The sequence below is a fragment of the Capra hircus genome, chromosome 1 (genome assembly GCF_001704415.2).
Source record: "Capra hircus breed San Clemente chromosome 1, ASM170441v1, whole genome shotgun sequence".
Taxonomy (NCBI): domain Eukaryota; kingdom Metazoa; phylum Chordata; class Mammalia; order Artiodactyla; family Bovidae; genus Capra; species Capra hircus.
The window spans coordinates 94715966-94732406 of record NC_030808.1 but is presented as its reverse complement, the minus strand read 5'-3'; the positions used below and the strand labels follow the sequence as shown (position 1 = coordinate 94732406).

Sequence of the window (16441 nt, the reverse complement as noted above, 5' to 3'; positions counted from 1 at the left end):
TATTTGTCATAAAATGAGTCAGACACTATAAAGGGGATAGTACTCTCCAGACCACACTTGCTATACTAAAGAAGTATTGCCAGGAAAAGTCTCCTCATCTTATATTAATTTCTTGATACCTGTGAACCTAATCGGAATCATTTTTATTTGATATTACTACAAAGTCAGGTTAAAGCCTGAATATCCTTTTAAATATTTGGTGCTTTAAAAATTAAATCACTGTAATATGTATATAGTATCATATAAAAATTGGATGGAAGCATTGTTTATTTTGTGCAGGAATTTCTGAATTTTCATATTCTTCCTTAGGAATGCTTCAATTAACATGTACCCAAATAATTCTTGGGTACATATGCTTACAGGAGGCATATTGTATATTTTACACATACTCTTAAATATTATTAAGATTCTTTAAAATGGTTTACTTTGGAATTTGATAATAATAAGAGATATAACTCAAGAAAGCATTTTCCATAGTATAAGGCTAGTAAAAGAAATCTGGGTCTTAAGTAAGATCCTGGAATATAAAAGAGCACTATTAGAAATTGGTAAGATTTGAATCTAACTACATAAGATCTATACATTGTTAATACTATTGTATCTCCTGGTTTTGGTCATTGTTTTATAGTAATATATGCTTCCCAGGTGGTGCAGTTGGTAAAGAATCTGCCTTCCAATGCAGGAGACACAAGAGACTTGAGTTTGATATCTGGGTCAGGAAGATCCCCTGGAGAAGGAAATGACAACCCACTCCAGTATTCTTGCCTGGAAAATCCCATGGACAGAGGAACCTGGCGGGCTATATAGTCCATGGGGTTGCAAAGAGTCAGACATGACTGATAGTTATGATATAAATACAGATTTTAAGAATTACAAAACTTATACTTTCTTGATTTTTGTAGAGATCACCAATGTAGTATGGCTGATATCAGTTATTTAATTAAAATCTGTATTTTTTCCTCTGGATCCTTCATATCCCCTTAGCCCTTATTAAATCACTCAATACAAATGCACATATTTGACAAAGTAATGAATCAAGAGTCATTACTGAAGACCTCAATTAACACCAGTAAGGAGGTGTAAGAACAGAGTAAGAAGATGGAACCCAGATACGGAGTAAAATAAATAAAATGTTAATTTTAAAAATAATGGAGAAAATGAATAATAGAGTACATTAATAACATGAAAAGGGTAATAAAATACTTAGTGCTGAATTTTTCATTATACTATGAGATTGTAAAGAAATCAATAATTCAGCCTTAAGTGTATGTTAGGTTTGTATAGTCATAATTATGTGAGATATAAATATTTTGAAAGTTTGAAACAAATTTTGACCTTGATTTCCCTGTAGACCATTTGCTTAATTCTTACCTTTAACAAAGAGTTTTTCTCTTCTCTCCCCCACTCCACCCAGAGATCATCATTGCCATCACATTCCCTCAGGTTAGTTATTAATGGTAGTCAGTTAAAGATAGGAGTATTTAAGAAACTCCTTATGGTTTCTGGACTCAGACCAGCACAGCATCTCAGTTCTATTCTTGTAAGTAGCAGAAAATAATTTCTTTCCATGGGCACTTGAGTCAGTAGCCAGTTGTGGGAGTCTAAGACAGATGGCTCAGCTTCCCATTTAGCCACTACTGCTGTTCTCTCTCTTGATCACTGTCTAGGAATTTCCTTTTATTAAAAAAAAATTATACACACACATACATATACACACACATATATACAGACACGCATACATATATTTATATCACATACACACATACATATATTTATATCACATACACATATTTATATCACATACACACATACATATATTTATATCACATACACACATATATATCACATACACACATACATATATATATATATCACATACACACATACATATATGTATGTGTGTGTGTGTATTTATATATATGCTTCCCTGGTGGCTCAGTGGTAAAGAATCCACCTGCCAACTCAGGAGATGCGGGAGACCTGGGTTCAATCCCTGGGTCAGGAAGATCCCCTGGAGAAGGAAATGGCGACCCACTCCAGTATTCCTGCCTGGGAAATCCCATGGACAGAGGAGCCTGGTGGGCTGCAGTCCATGGGGGTACAGAGTGGGACATGACTGATAGTTATATAAGGTATTAGGAGAAGCAAAATGAGAAATATATACACTATTTTTGCAACTTTTCTTTAAGTCTAAAATTAGTTCAGTGTATGTTGTTGTTGTCTTGTTTTAAGAAAATTGCTTTAGGAAAATTTAGGAAACTAGGAAAATTGCTATTGCTATTTTGTTCTTGATTTTCCTAGTGAGAAGGAGGGAAGTGAAGCACTGACCATTGGCTTAATACTCTGCCAGGATTTTGCATGTTAACAAATTTAATCTTTAAAATAACTATAAATTATGTGTTACTATGCCCATTTTATATCTGAGGAACCAGACTCAGAAACATTAATTTGCCTAAAATCACATGGTTAGTAAGTAATGAAATCAAGATATGAACAAAGCTCCAACTCTAAAATCTATGTTCTTTTCCTTGTATTACATAGTTGTTAAAACCTTAGTTAATATGAAAGTTGGGCTCCATAGTGTCTTATTTTTCTGCCCCTGTGATAAATTTGTACCCCCCAAAATATCTAAATATATGCTCTTAATTTGTGACATAAATATTCTACCAAAAAGAAAGTTGGTGTTGTCATGAAATAGGACTAGATGTAAAAAATTTATTACAGAAGGGTTTCAAAAGCGATTTGATAGCAAATGAATGCTCTTAACTTGCTTCTCTGAAATGAATGATAACACACAGGCATTGTAGTGAACCTTTGACATAAGAGCTCAGATGACTTTCCTTTTGGTTTATCATTTGTCCTCATAAGGTCTCCTGAGAAGTAAACTAGATTTTTGAGTACTTTCATTTTTGTCGAGAGGTTGCCAAGTGTTTTTGTAAGGGAAAAAGATATTGTTAACGATGTTTGTTGAGCACATGCTTTGTATCAGGTACTGTTCTGGTTGCTAGGGCTACAGCAGTGAACCAGACAACCTTGCCGTCACAGAACTTACATTTTAATCAAGGGAGAAATTAAATGAAATATATACTATGTTGGTGATAAATGCTGTAATGAAAATAAAAGCAAAGAAGGGAAATAAATGAGAAGGATCATGGGGGTTGAGGTGGGGGTAACTACAAGTTTAAATGTGGTGTTCAGAGAGGTCTCTGCAAAGGGCAAAACTCGAGAGAAGCCTGAGTAGCTGATTGAATGGGCTATGCAGATGTCAGGGAAAGAGCTTTGTGGAGAAGGGGCAGCGAGTTTCAAAGGCCCTGAGGTGAGCAAGCTCGGTGTCCCTGTGAGACAGCAAGAAAGCCGGTGTGGCTGGAGCAGAGGGAGTGAAGGAGGAAGCAGGAGACAGTGAAGGCAGAATGGTTCTGGGTTCTTGGGGGAGGCGGTGGTGGTGAACAGATCGGACAGGCTCTCATAGAAAGTTGTGAGAACTTTGACGTTACCTGTGTATCTGGTGGGAGAGCGTAGAAGGGACAGTGGTTGTTACAGATTGTGTGGCATAGGCTGATGTAAATACCAGTTAGGAGGTCACTACAGTCACCAGATGCGAGAGAGTGTAGTCAGATTAGAATGGTAAAGGGTGTGCTGATGGCTTGGGCAGGGGTATGAGAGAAAGAAAGATGCCCAGCAGTGATTCACAGATATGGCACGAACAACCTGAAGGCTGGGGAAACCACAGGCGGTGCAGTGGGGGTGGAAGGAAGGATGAGCAAGAATGGGGTGGACACCGTTTTGGAACTGTGTAGACACTTGAGTCTGAGGTGCCTATTTGACATTTAAATGGAGATATTCAGTGGGCAGTTGAATACGCTAGGCTGGCATTTAGGGCAGAGGTCTGGACTGTACACATAAATTTGGGTGTAGGGATAAATGGCTTTTGCCCTGAGACAAGGTGAGATGTCCAGGAGTTTAAGCAGAAGCGGTACAGAGGTGTGCAAGGCCTGGGGCCTGGTTTCCTCCAGGGCTGAGAGATCCTGGTGATGAGTCGCAGGTCGCAGAGGTGACTGAGAAGCAGAGCAGGTAAGTAGAAACAAGAGGACGGCCCCGGAGACTGAACGCGTGAGTGTTTGAGTGATGAGTGATCAGGTGTCAGCAGTGACACTCAACATCAGGGGAGAGCAGAGCATTGACTTCAGATACGAATTTCGCATTCACATGGAAAACAATGAATACTTTTCTAAATTCCTATACTTCTTTCAGAGCAGCACTTCAGTTAAAAGTCACATTACTGGATTTTGATCCCAGCTTGGCATCTGAATCTTGGGCTTGAGTTATTTGATCTGACTTTGAGTTCCCTCTTCTCTGAAAGGCAGATAAATCTAAGGCAAGGCCATACCACCCTGAGCGCACCCGATCTCATCTGAAAGGCAGATAAGAATAGCTTCCATGAATTACCTACCTCAGACAGTTATTGTGAAAATGGCTTAAGAGTACATAAAGTGAAGTGGGCTATGCAAATATGAAGTGTTATTTTTAAATGATCTTTCATAGGAAACAATGGCAACATTATCTTTTATTAGCAGAAAAGGTGTGATTGATATCTTTTGGAAAGTGGTTATCAGTATGAACATTGTGGAGGATTTGTCTCCATCTACATTTCTGGCAGCCATCTTGTTACTTTAGACTCGGCAGCACCTAGTGTGGAGGTATTAGTAGTTGCTCATGAAGTAATGGGGACATTGTCTCGCTGTTCTGTTTTTCAGGCTGTTAATCAAGCTGGAGCAGGACCGTCCAGTGAGCTTGTCCTTTGCCAGACACCAGCATCTGCCCCTGACCCTGTCTCCACTCTGTGTGTCCTGGAGGAGGAGACCCTCAATGCCTATCCCGATTCGCCTTCTGTGTGCCTTGTACTGAACTGGGAAGAGCCGTGCAATAATGGATCTGAAATCCTTGCTTACAACATAGATCTTGGAGATACTAGCATCACCGTGGGCAATACCACCACCCACGTTATGAAAGACCTCCTTCCAGAAACCACCTACCGGTGAGTGCAGGAAAGTTGAAATATAGCTGCATGGACACATACATCAGTGCGTAGGCCTACAGAACCTTTGGGTCCTAAAGGCCAAATGGGTGAATTTTAGTCATTTTTAATGTATTTAAGAGTACTAAATGCAAATACATTTCAAAAACTTGTACTGCTTTTTACTTTATGAGTCAGTTACAAATTGATATAATTCCTTAGTCTTTTGATAAACTGCTTCTCTTGGTGTTTTTCCTCTGTCTCATCACTCTGCTACACCCTCTGTCTGCACCTCTGAAGCAGGGCTTTGCCATTCTTCTGATCCCCTCAAAGCAGACACACTGTTACAGAGCATCTGTGATTTCATGAGTAGCCAGAGAAACGACACTATATCACACTCCACGCAGCAAAACTCAGTTAACGCCTGCATTCTCCCTTTCCCTCAGCGCTCCTGTCGAGGAGCCAGCCAGCTTCCCCTATACACCTTTTTCTCAACGTGGCCTCTTGAGACTTCAAGACACTCAGTTCTGTCTCCAAGGGCTTCCCAGGTGGTGCCAGTGGTTAAGAGCCTGCCTGCCAGTGCCAGCGCAGGAGACAAAGAGACGCAGGTTCAGTCCCTGGGTGGGGGAGATCCCCTGGAGAAGGGAGTGGTGACCCACGCCAGTTTTCTTGCCTGGGAAATCCAATGGACAGAGGAACCTGGTGGGCCACTGTCTATGCGGTTGCACAGAGTTGTTCACTACTGAAGGGACTTAGCACGCATGCACCAAGCTGCTGTAGCTGGGAGACCAAAAGTTCAGGATTAGCATTAGAGGAGTGCAGGAACCATTCATTATTCCAGTGCCTTTTCAGGGTGTCTTCCTTTGTCAAGTTCAATGGCTTATTAAGGAGGTGAAGCAGAGCCTGATTCAGAAACAGATCCTTAGCTGTGTCTTCAGGCAAATTAAGCTTTTGGTGTTTCAGCGTCGTCCACAGCATGAGGAGAACAAGATCACTTACTTCAAAAACATGTTGTAAGGAGTAAGCAAATGAATATTAAATGCTTATGTAGAGTCCAGCAATACATAGCAACTGCACAGTAAACATGCACTGTAATTTTTATTGTTATCAAGATCTTTACCCCCAAAAACTGGTTCTTCTTGAAGTAGAGCAGGAGAATACAAGCAGGTAATTTTACTGCTGAAAAAAAAAAGGTTTACCACTTGACTGATTTTTTTTTTCTGCAGTGTCTTCTAATGTTATAGTCTGACAGACTACCTTTTTCATCCCCAAGGTAGTCTATCAGACTATAACATTAGAAGACACTGAAGGGAAAAAATCAGTTTATCAGCTGTAAGATACCAAAAGTTCCAACCTGCCTAAGCATCTTATCCCTACTTTCCCTCTCTTCCCGTCTTTTGTGGATAATTCATATGAGTGCATTCATTTTCCTTTTCCAAGTGATGACAGCAGTTGTTTTACTCTTTGATTCTTTTCAGAGATCCCTCTTGGGCGCAGACCCACTGTGCACTGTTTGTCTATGAAACAGTGATGAACACCATCCTTGCCCTCAGAGCACTCAAGGAATTGGGACACTTACACAGCAACCTAAGATAGAAGGTGCTTATGACCTCACAGGCCGAAAATGACACTGTACAGAGTCCTTTTGGCATTTCAGAAAGGTCAAGACCCAGGGTTCAGAATGGTCAGGATGGTTTAAAGGGGGAATCAAGTTAGAAATAAATAAAAGAGGTATGACTTACATAGCTGAAGAGACAGGCCCCAAGGGCATTTTTAATTTTTAGCATCTTATCCATTCTCAGAAAACCACCCTCCACCTTTATATGCTAACCAAATACTGACCGTTGTGTCCAAAGCACTCTAATTGGAAATCAGAGGTGATTAAACCCAGACCTTGACCTCAGGGACATTCCCAGTGATGATGCTCTATGGAGACCTGACCATGAGGTATATCTCTGGGGAAAAATGAGCAAGTGAATGTCATCCTCTAACTGTTCCTCAGAGACCGCATTCCAGAATATTGCCTGACTTGGACCCTCAGGCCAGAAAACCTATGAGGAAGCCACTGGCTCAGTGCTCACTGGAAGGTCTCACGTCTGCTGTGAGACCCACAGTTCATGTCTGTGCCAGAATGGATGCAGATCCTCAGGTCAGTCCTCTGATCATTCAGGTCAGCAATCATAAAGGGCTTTTAGGACAAGGTTCCAGCCCAAGAATTTTGCCTCTTCCTCCCATTATGCATACCTTAAAGGTAGTGTAAATGATTATAAAACTTTAGGGGTTTTAGACGGTTGATATTGGAGGAATGCTGATATTTATTAGTCAACGTGTAGTCGAATGACTTCAAGAAAGAAATCTAGAAATCAAAAGTTCAAATGAAGAAAACTGATGTAGGGGATCTTTGTTCATTGATGAAATGCCAATTACAGTGGAAATCATCAACAATATATTCCATATAAGTGGCTGGTTAAAGACATGTTAAAAAGTCCCTAATTCTTTTCAGTATTAATATACAAGGCTAGTATACTGAGCTGAATGTGGAAAGTCACACTGGGAGGATGTCACCTCTTAACCTTTCAGGGCAGCTTGGAAGACACTGTTTCAGACAGATTGCATGAAAAATGTACACCTTTAGAAAAGACAAATCTTTGGCCTTAAGTCATATTGTGTGTTCTTGACCAAAAAAAAAAAGATTTAGTTAAAATATTTGCTGGCCAATCAATAAATAAAATGGATGTTTCACATTTAAGATATTAAAATTAATATTCACATTTAAGATCATCATTTGTCCAACTTAAGGAATTTTGTTTCTATAATACTTTATTGGATTCTCTATAGTAGAACTCCAATGAGCCCATAGTCTTGTTCTTTTGTGGTTCAAAAACATGAGATCGTTGTAATTGTGGTGAAATACAAAATGAGTATTTCAGGGAACTGAGGGTATAATTTTAGTCCAATCAACTTTTACCTCACCTTTTTTATCCCACAAATTGGTCAAAATATAAGTGAACAGATCATGATGTTCTAGATGAAAATGTGGAATGAAACAGGCTATGGGGCTTGGATAAAAAAAGACTTGTTTCTTTTAATTTTTTTTTTTAACCTTTAGCAGTTACACATTGTTCTCACACGGAGTTTATTCTTCCTCTGTTTTGCTGGGACAGAAATGTTCACTTCTCCAGCCAACCTACTGACACTAAAATGGATCCATCCTTTCTCTACTGGTGCTTGCCGGACTGTCCACTGGCTTACTAACATCCTGTATAAACTTTGGTGGGAATTATAATGAGATTTTTTAAAGGCACCACTTTTAAATTTAGAATTGAGTTTGTGTTTTGATTCGAGGAGGGAAAAACCGTTAGAGAAAAAAGAAAAAAAAATAGGGATGTAGCTTTCTTTTGCATGCTCCGGCCACTATAGGCTTTGTGAGCTGAGACAAGATCGCCTGGTGTTACCCTTTCGCAGAGCCCTGGCGTGAATATCTCCAGTGATGAAGCAGTGTCTTCAGCTTCAGCTTCTCCTCACTAAGCAGTTTAACTCTTATTTCTGTAGAGTTTCCCCTATACTTTGTTAAAACCTGAGCTGAAATCTACTAAAATTGATCCTGGACTTTCTTCTAGAACAGTGATACTCAAAGCATCAGTATTAAGTGTAATTTACCAGGCCCTAATGGGAACCCCTCAGAGAAAGCAATGGCACCCCACTCCAGTACTCTTGCCTGGAAAATCCCATGGGTGGAGGAGCCTGGTAGGCTGCAGTCCATGGGGTCACTAAGAGTTGGACACGACTGAGTGGCTTCACTTTCACTTTTCACTTCCATGCATTGGAGAAGGAAATGGCAACCCACTCCAGTGTTCTTGCCTGGAGAGTCCCAGGGACAGCGGAGCCTCGTGGGCTGCCATCTATGGGGTTGCACAGAGTTGGACACGACTGAAGCAACTTAGCAGCAGCAGCAGAAACCCCTGGAATCAGAAATCTCAGGATAGGGCCCAGCACTCTGTGCTTTAATTAGCCCCATAGGAGATTTTGTTGCCTGTTAAAAGTTTGAGAGGGCTCAGCGGCTCAGCAGTAAAGAATCTACCTGAAATTCAGGAGACGCAAGTTCGATCCCTGGGTCTAGAAGGTCCTCTGGAAAAAGGAATGGCAACCCACTCCAGTATTCTTGCCTGGAGAATCCCATGAACAGAGGTGCCTGGCAGGCGCTAGTCCATGGGATCACAAAGAGTTGGACATGACTGAAGCGACTTAGCATGCACACACACAAAAGTTTGAGAACTTTGCCCAAGAGCAGTGATTCTAAGTTTTACATGGAGAGGTTTTGCAAAATACAGAAGTCTGAGCCCCACCCCTATGGCCTAGACATCATTAGCTTATTATGTCAACTGTCTCTTACTTAACCATCTTCTCTTTGTTCAAATCTGTCTTCACTGGCAGGAGTTTCTATAACCCCTTCCAACCTCTTCTTTGGGTGATTTCTGTTTCTTAATGGCCTCTTTAATGAGCAGTGTGCTCACCTCCAGGAATAGTGTGGCTGGCTCAGAGCAGAACAAAGTTGTCACCTTCTTTGTTTTCCATAGTGAGCAGTTGGTAAGGTTGCTTAAGATCACTTTTTTTGGCAACCTCATTATATGTCTGACTCATGTTGAACTGGCAAATGGCTAAAACTTAAGGTATATTTGTTTGCTCTTTTTGCTAGGTAAAATGGGGGTGAAAATAACATTTTTTGAGTCCTTATATGTCAAGCACTACATTAGCCTGTCAAAAAGTGAATCCTGAGTCATTTCATTCTAACGAGATGAAGTAAGCTTTATAAGGAGACAAGTTCAGAGTAGTTCAAAAGTAGTGCACTGGAGTCAGACAGCCTTGACATCAATCCTGGGTCTCTCACTTGTTGCCTCTGTGACCTCTGGTACAGAGGTCTTTGTATCTCTTTAAGCTCTTTGTATCTCAGTCTTCTGATCTATAAAATGGGGATGATTACTTTAACTACCTGATAGGGTAATTTTTTAGACTTCAGGTACCTTGTGAAGGACCTGACACATAAGCTCTCAATAAATTTTCTGTTGCTAATGTTTGGAAGGGAAGAAATGAGCTGGCAGGTGGGTTATGACCTGATTACAGGTAGAAATGTGTGGAAATCTGGCATTGTCCTTCAAGCCATGGGAGACTTCTAAGGTTTCTTTCCTATAGAGGCAGGGCATGAAAAAAAAAAAACTCCAAGTGCCTGGTATCCAAGGAGCTATCAGAAGGAGATAGGTTGAAGGGAGGAATGACTGAGCCAGCAAAGGTTACCCTTCCCGGCAGCCTTCTCCAAATAACTTTACTCTGAACCCATCTTTTTCCTAAAGAGGTTTCATGTATTTACGCTACTATTTAATATTTCCTCAGAGGTCTACTCTTTAATATTTTTCTCTTCTTAATTAGATTATTAAGTAGTAGACTGGTGGGGTGGGGTAGCATACAAAACCTATCTTTTGCTTCTTAGGCCTCTCTTACCCATAACTCTTCAGTGGAGGAAGAGGGGTGCCGTCCTCACTGTCCCCTCCTCCCTGCTCTCAACACCTCCTGAGAACTAGGATGGCTGACTGAGAAGTCACCTTCTCCAGTTTTCAAAGTCATTCTTCTTTTGACATAATGTAATGCCACTTGAGAAAGAGAGAGAGAGAGAGTGTGTGTGTATAAAATGCATCCTGTTACGCTGTGATCTTCTGAAGCAGTAATGTATTTGAGATCTAAAAGTAGCAGATATTTTAATAATGAAAGTCCAGTCAAAATTTATAAAGAATATACTTCTTAATTTGATATTATTGAGTCAGTATTATCAGTATACTGATGGATATTGAAAACTCCCGGACACTTGAAGAGATTTTTCACATCAATTCAGATGGCCAAGACAGAGCTTCTCAGGGTTAAATCACTTCCCTGCATTGGAAAGAAAACTTCCATTTCCCTTGTACTTAACTTTGCAGAGCTTCAGATTTCAGAAACTGACATACACTGCATGTTTGGGGGCGGGGGGAGCTATAGATCTTATCTAAATGTCAAGATTAACGTGTTAGTTCACTGAGAAAGAGAGAACATCTCAAGTTTGGGTTTGGGATAGACTAATTAATTTAATAGAACTTGAAAATCAGTTTTTTCTGAGGTTAATTCTTAGAATTGTTCCTCAAGATAGTATTTGGTTTCATCCATCCTAGGTGAGTTGTCACTGGAATTAGGAAATTATTTTCATACACTGCATTTTCATCACAAAACACCAGAAATATTAGCTTCCTTAGTCCTTGTTCTGTTTTCTCAGCCTTCTGGACTCAGAGTTTTTGATATTTTTACCAATTGCAAGGAGACATGGCTTCATTTGATCAAGTCCTCAGTTCTATTTCAGTTTTGAGTGTCACTTCATCCTTAAAACTAATTAACATCAGGTCAGTGCCTCAGCCACAGGGGAAAATGTTTTCCATGCATTTTTACTGAAACACATTTTGTTGCTTGAATAAATTGAAGCAAATATTTTAAAATCTAGGTAGTTCGGTGGTGCTGCTTGTATGTATATTAGTTGCTCAGTTGTGTCTGATTCTCTGTGACCCCATGGGCTGTAGCCCACCAGGCTTCTTTGTCCATGGGATTTCCTAGGCAAGAATACTGCAGTGGGTTGCCATTCCCTTCTCCAGTGGTTCTTCCTGACCCAGGGATCAAACCCAAGGTTCCCGCATTGTAAGCAGATACTTTACCACCTGAGCCACCTCGGGGCACTAGTGGTAAAGAACGCACTGCCAATGCAGAAGGCATGAGAGATATGGGTTCGATCCCTGGGTCAGGAAGATCTTCTGGGGGAGGTCATGGCAGCCTACTCCAGTATTCTTGCCTGGGGAATCCCATAGACAGAGGAGCCTGCAGTCCATAGGGTCGCAAAGAGTCTGATGCGACTGGAGCAACTTAGCACATACACACAGAGTTCATTCCAAGGCCAAAAGTTTTAATAATGTAAAAGGAAATTTGACTGTTCTAAATGTCTATTTCATTGGCAAAAGGCAGTTGTTGAATTGAAAGTGTGGTTCGAATTAAAGTTATCTTTTCGTTGGAAGAAGCTGTGTTTGGTTCAAGTTATCCCTGGAGGGAATGGTGTGTTAATACATGAAGACTTTGAGTCTAGAAAGACCAGCTTCACACCCAGATCTGACCTGTATCTGCTGTGAGGATTAATGCAAATGACTGAACCTAGCTGGCTGCAGTTTCTGCACTTGTGGAATAGACAAAGGGTCAGGGTAGAAATTAGTGATAGTATTGCACATATCAAATCTAGACTTCAGCACCTACTAGCTACTGTGTCATTTAAGTTGAATTATTTAACTGAAGTTTCCTCATCTCTAAAAGCAAGAGAAACAGTCATCTCACCACATCTGTGGTCTGGAAGGCCAACTGAACTGTGCCATTTAATAGATGGGACTTGAGCATCCATGGATTTTAGTAACACTGGGGGTCCTGAGACCAGCCCTCCATGGGTACCAAGGGACAACTGACTCCATAGCACAGATTGTTAACATTTCACCCGTTCCCAAGCTGCTGCCTCACCTTCTGAGGATGGTTTAAAAAGAAGGCTGTCCTTTTAGCTGTTGTTGGGTCCTTGACAATAATTTAGAGAAAGGAAAAACACAGATGGAATCAGCACTTTCCTCAAGTAATAAAGTGCCATGGTGGTAGTAATACAGCTAGAATGCAGACAGCTCTCATGTGCCTGGTGCAGGGCGTCTCACGTGGATGCCCAGCACATCTTCTTCATTGTTGGGGAGGAATACGGTCTGAAAGGAAGTCATAAAAATAATAACTCCATAAATTAGCACTTTAAAGTTTACCAGAGAGCTTTTGGCCACCTGGATTCCTTTTCTGATCGAATGGCGAAGTGTAAAAGGTTAAAAAATAGAAAATGCTTCCCACGTTGCTTATCTTAAATAAGTAATCCTCTTTGTAAATGCAGCAAATATATTACCACTCCCACTTTATAGAGAAGGAAACTGTTGCTTTACAGGTGTTAGATAATTTCCCTGCAGTCACCAAAGTGATTAGCAGAGTAGCCAGAGAGGCTTCACTGCTCAGGAGAGTTAAAATATTACCGTAGCCTTCTTATTCTTGGGGTGGGTGGGTGGGAATAGTTATGGCTAATATTCAATACATTTACCAAATGTACCTTGAGTTAAAAGTTCTGAGAGCCAGAGAGCTACAGATGTAAGAATCCCACTACCTACCAAAATACTGTGGGGGCCTTGCAAAGAAAATGAATTTACAAAAGAAATTAAATATTAAATCTACGTTTCTTTCTGTGTCTTGATACTTGTGTGTTATAAACTATTTCTAATTCTTACACATGATTGAAATCTCCTCTCATCTTTTGTCTTGGGCAGAAGAGCAATCTTAAGCAACCCATTATACCTCACTTTCTTTTACTTCCTGATGTAGCCAAGGGCTGTGGTGGCTGCATGGAGCAAAGCAGTAGGATCACCTTGAATACAAGGTGAGCTTGGCTCTGGAGGACTATGGGCAAGCAGATGGAAGGAGGCATCTTGGTCTCTGGGCTCTAGGACTAACTCTGCACAGAATAAAGGGAAGAAATAGCACACTGAACAGTGGAAAGACATTCACGTAAACCATATAGGTGAGGAGACTTGTTTACCATTGGAAGAAGACTGAGACTTACAGGTCTAGCTTAATTCCTTTTTCCTCAATAGGGAAAAAAGGAGTAATTTCTACCACCATGATGACTATCTTTTTGGAAAGACTTTTCCTCTCTAGCTGCAGAAAAATTTCTTTCTTTTCAAATAATAGGGGAGAAACTCTTAGATTAATACCATACAGCTATTTTACAAGACTCGTGTTAGGAAGCAAAGAAGAGTTTATTGTAGTCTTTCAATACTGTGTTGCAATATGCCAGCAAATTTGGAAAACTCAGCAGTGGCCACAGGACTGGAAAAGATCACTTTTCATTCCAATCCCAAAGAAAGGCAATGCCAAAGAATGTTCAAACTACAGCACAATTGCACTCATCTCACACGCTAGCAAAGTAATGCTCAAAATTCTCCAAGCAAGGCTTCAACAGTATGTGACCCAAGAACTTCCAGATGTTCAGACTGGATTTAGAAAAGGCAGAAGACCCAGAGATCAAATTCCCAGCATCTGTTGGATCATAGATAAAGCAAGAGAGTTCTAGCAAAACATCTACTTTTGCTTTATTATCTACACCAAAGCCTTTGACTGTGTGGATCACAACAAACTATGGAAAATTCTTAAAGATTTGGGAAGACCAGACCACTTACCTGACTCCTGAGAAATCTGTATGCAGGTCAAGAAGCAACAGTTAGAACCAAACATGGAACAACGGACTGGCTCCAAATTGGGAAAGAAGTACATCAAGGCTGTATCTTGTCACCCTGCTTATTTAACTTTTACGCAGAGTACATCTTGCAGAACGCAGGGCTGGATGAAGCACAAGCTAGAATCAAAATTGCCGGGAGAAATAATCAATAACCTCAGATATACAGATGACACCACCCATATGGCAGAAAATGAAGAGGAACCAAAGAGCCTCTCAATGAAAGCGAAAGAGGAGAGTGAAAAAGTTGGCTTAAAACTCAGCATTCAGAAAACTAAGATCATGGCATCTGGTCCTATCACTTCATGGCAAATAGATGGGGAAATAATGGAAACAGTGATAGACTATTTTCTTGGGCTCCGAAATCACTGCAGATGGTGACTGCAGCCATGAAATTAAAAGACACTTGCTCCTTGGAAGAAAAGCTATGATCAACCTAGGCAGCATATTAATATGGTTTTTCAGTAGTCATGGATGGATGTGAGAGTTGGACTATAAAGAAAGCTGAGTGCCGAAGAATTGAGGCTTTTGAACTGTGGTGTTGGAAAAGACTCTTGAGAGTCCCTTGGACTGCAGGGAGATCGAACCAGTCCATCCTAAAGGAAATGAGTCCTGAATATTCATTGGAAGGACAGATGCTGAAGCTGAAACTCCAATTCTTTGGCCACTTGATGTGAAGAACTGACTCATTGGAAAAGACCCTGACGCTGGGAAAGATTGAGGGCAGGAGGAGAAGGGGACGACAGAGGATGAGATGGTTGGATGGCATCACTGACTCGATGGACATGAGTTTGAGCAAGCTCCTGGGTTTGGTGATGAACAGGGAACCCTGGTGTGCTGTAGTCTATAGGGTCTCAAAGAGTCGGGCCCAACTGAGTAATTGAACTGAATGCTATGTCAAGAAAGTCACATTGTATTACCTAAGAGAGACCTGATGAAGCCCTAGTTCAATAGAATCTGAGAAAAGGAGACTCTTTGTGATAGAATTTTAGCTGTACTTTATCAGAGATAGCTGTTGGCTACATTCCAAACTGAGGCAGATATTCATTCAGTTTTGGGTGATTATGAACAGATCTGGTATAAACATTTATGTGCAGGTTTTTATGTGAATGTAAGTATTTTAATTCTCTAGAGTACAGCCCAAGAAGTGTGATTGCTGGATCATATGATAAATGTATGCTAAAGTTTATAAGAAACTTTCTAAGCAAACTGTTTTCCAGTGTATCTGTATACCATTTTGCATTCTCAGCAGCAAAATATGGGAGTTTCAGCTGTTACTTATACTTGCTAGAATGGTATTAAGCATTTTAAAATTTTATCCACTTTATTGGGGAAGGATAGTAGCATCTCATTGTTGTTTTAATTTGCATTTTCCTAATGGCTAGTGGTGTTAAACATATTTTTGTGTGCCTATTTGCCACATGTATGTCCTCTTCAGTGGAGTGTTTGTTCCAGTCTCTTGTCCATTTTTTAGTTTTATTGCCAAGTTTTGAAAGGTCTTAGATGTATTCTGGATGCATGCTTTTCACATCATATCTAAAAATTCTTTAATTCTAGGTAGCACATATTTCCTCCTGTTTTCTCCTTAAGTGTTTTACATTTTGCATTCTATTGTTAGGATCTATGATCCATTCTGAGTTAACTTTTGAATGAAATCTACATTAAGATTTAGTTTTGGTTTTGATATCCAGTTGTTCCAATACCAGTTGTTAAGACAGTTCTTTCTTCATTGAATTAATTTTGCAAATTTGTTGGAAATCAATTAGCCATATCTGTGCAGGTCTGTTTCTGTTGGTCTGTGTCTCTCTGATAACACACTATCTTGATTACTATTTATAGTAAACCTTATAGTAAGTCCTAAATCAGGTAGTGTGATTCTTCCAACTTTATTATTTTTCAGATTTGTGTAGCAACATTTTTTAGTTCCTTTGCCTTGCCATGTAATTTTAGAATCAACTTATCTATATCAACTAAGGAGAATCCTGCTGGAATTTTATTACAGTTACATTGTATCTATAGATCAGTTTTGGGAGAATTGACTGTTTTTCTATGTAGTGTTTTCCAGT

The 16441-nt window shown here is 40.1% G+C and overlaps 1 protein-coding gene across 5 annotated transcripts in view; it reads left to right on the top strand.

Moving 5' to 3' along the window:
• FNDC3B (fibronectin type III domain containing 3B) overlaps positions 1-16441 on the top strand; it is a 356699-nt gene that overhangs the window by 307705 nt on the left and 32553 nt on the right. For all 5 annotated transcript variants that reach the window (XM_018047697.1, XM_018047701.1, XM_018047711.1 and 2 more), the window contains exon 22: positions 4755-5035. In XM_018047697.1, the coding sequence (XP_017903186.1) occupies positions 4755-5035 (281 nt within the window). The remainder of the gene's footprint in view (positions 1-4754; positions 5036-16441) is intronic.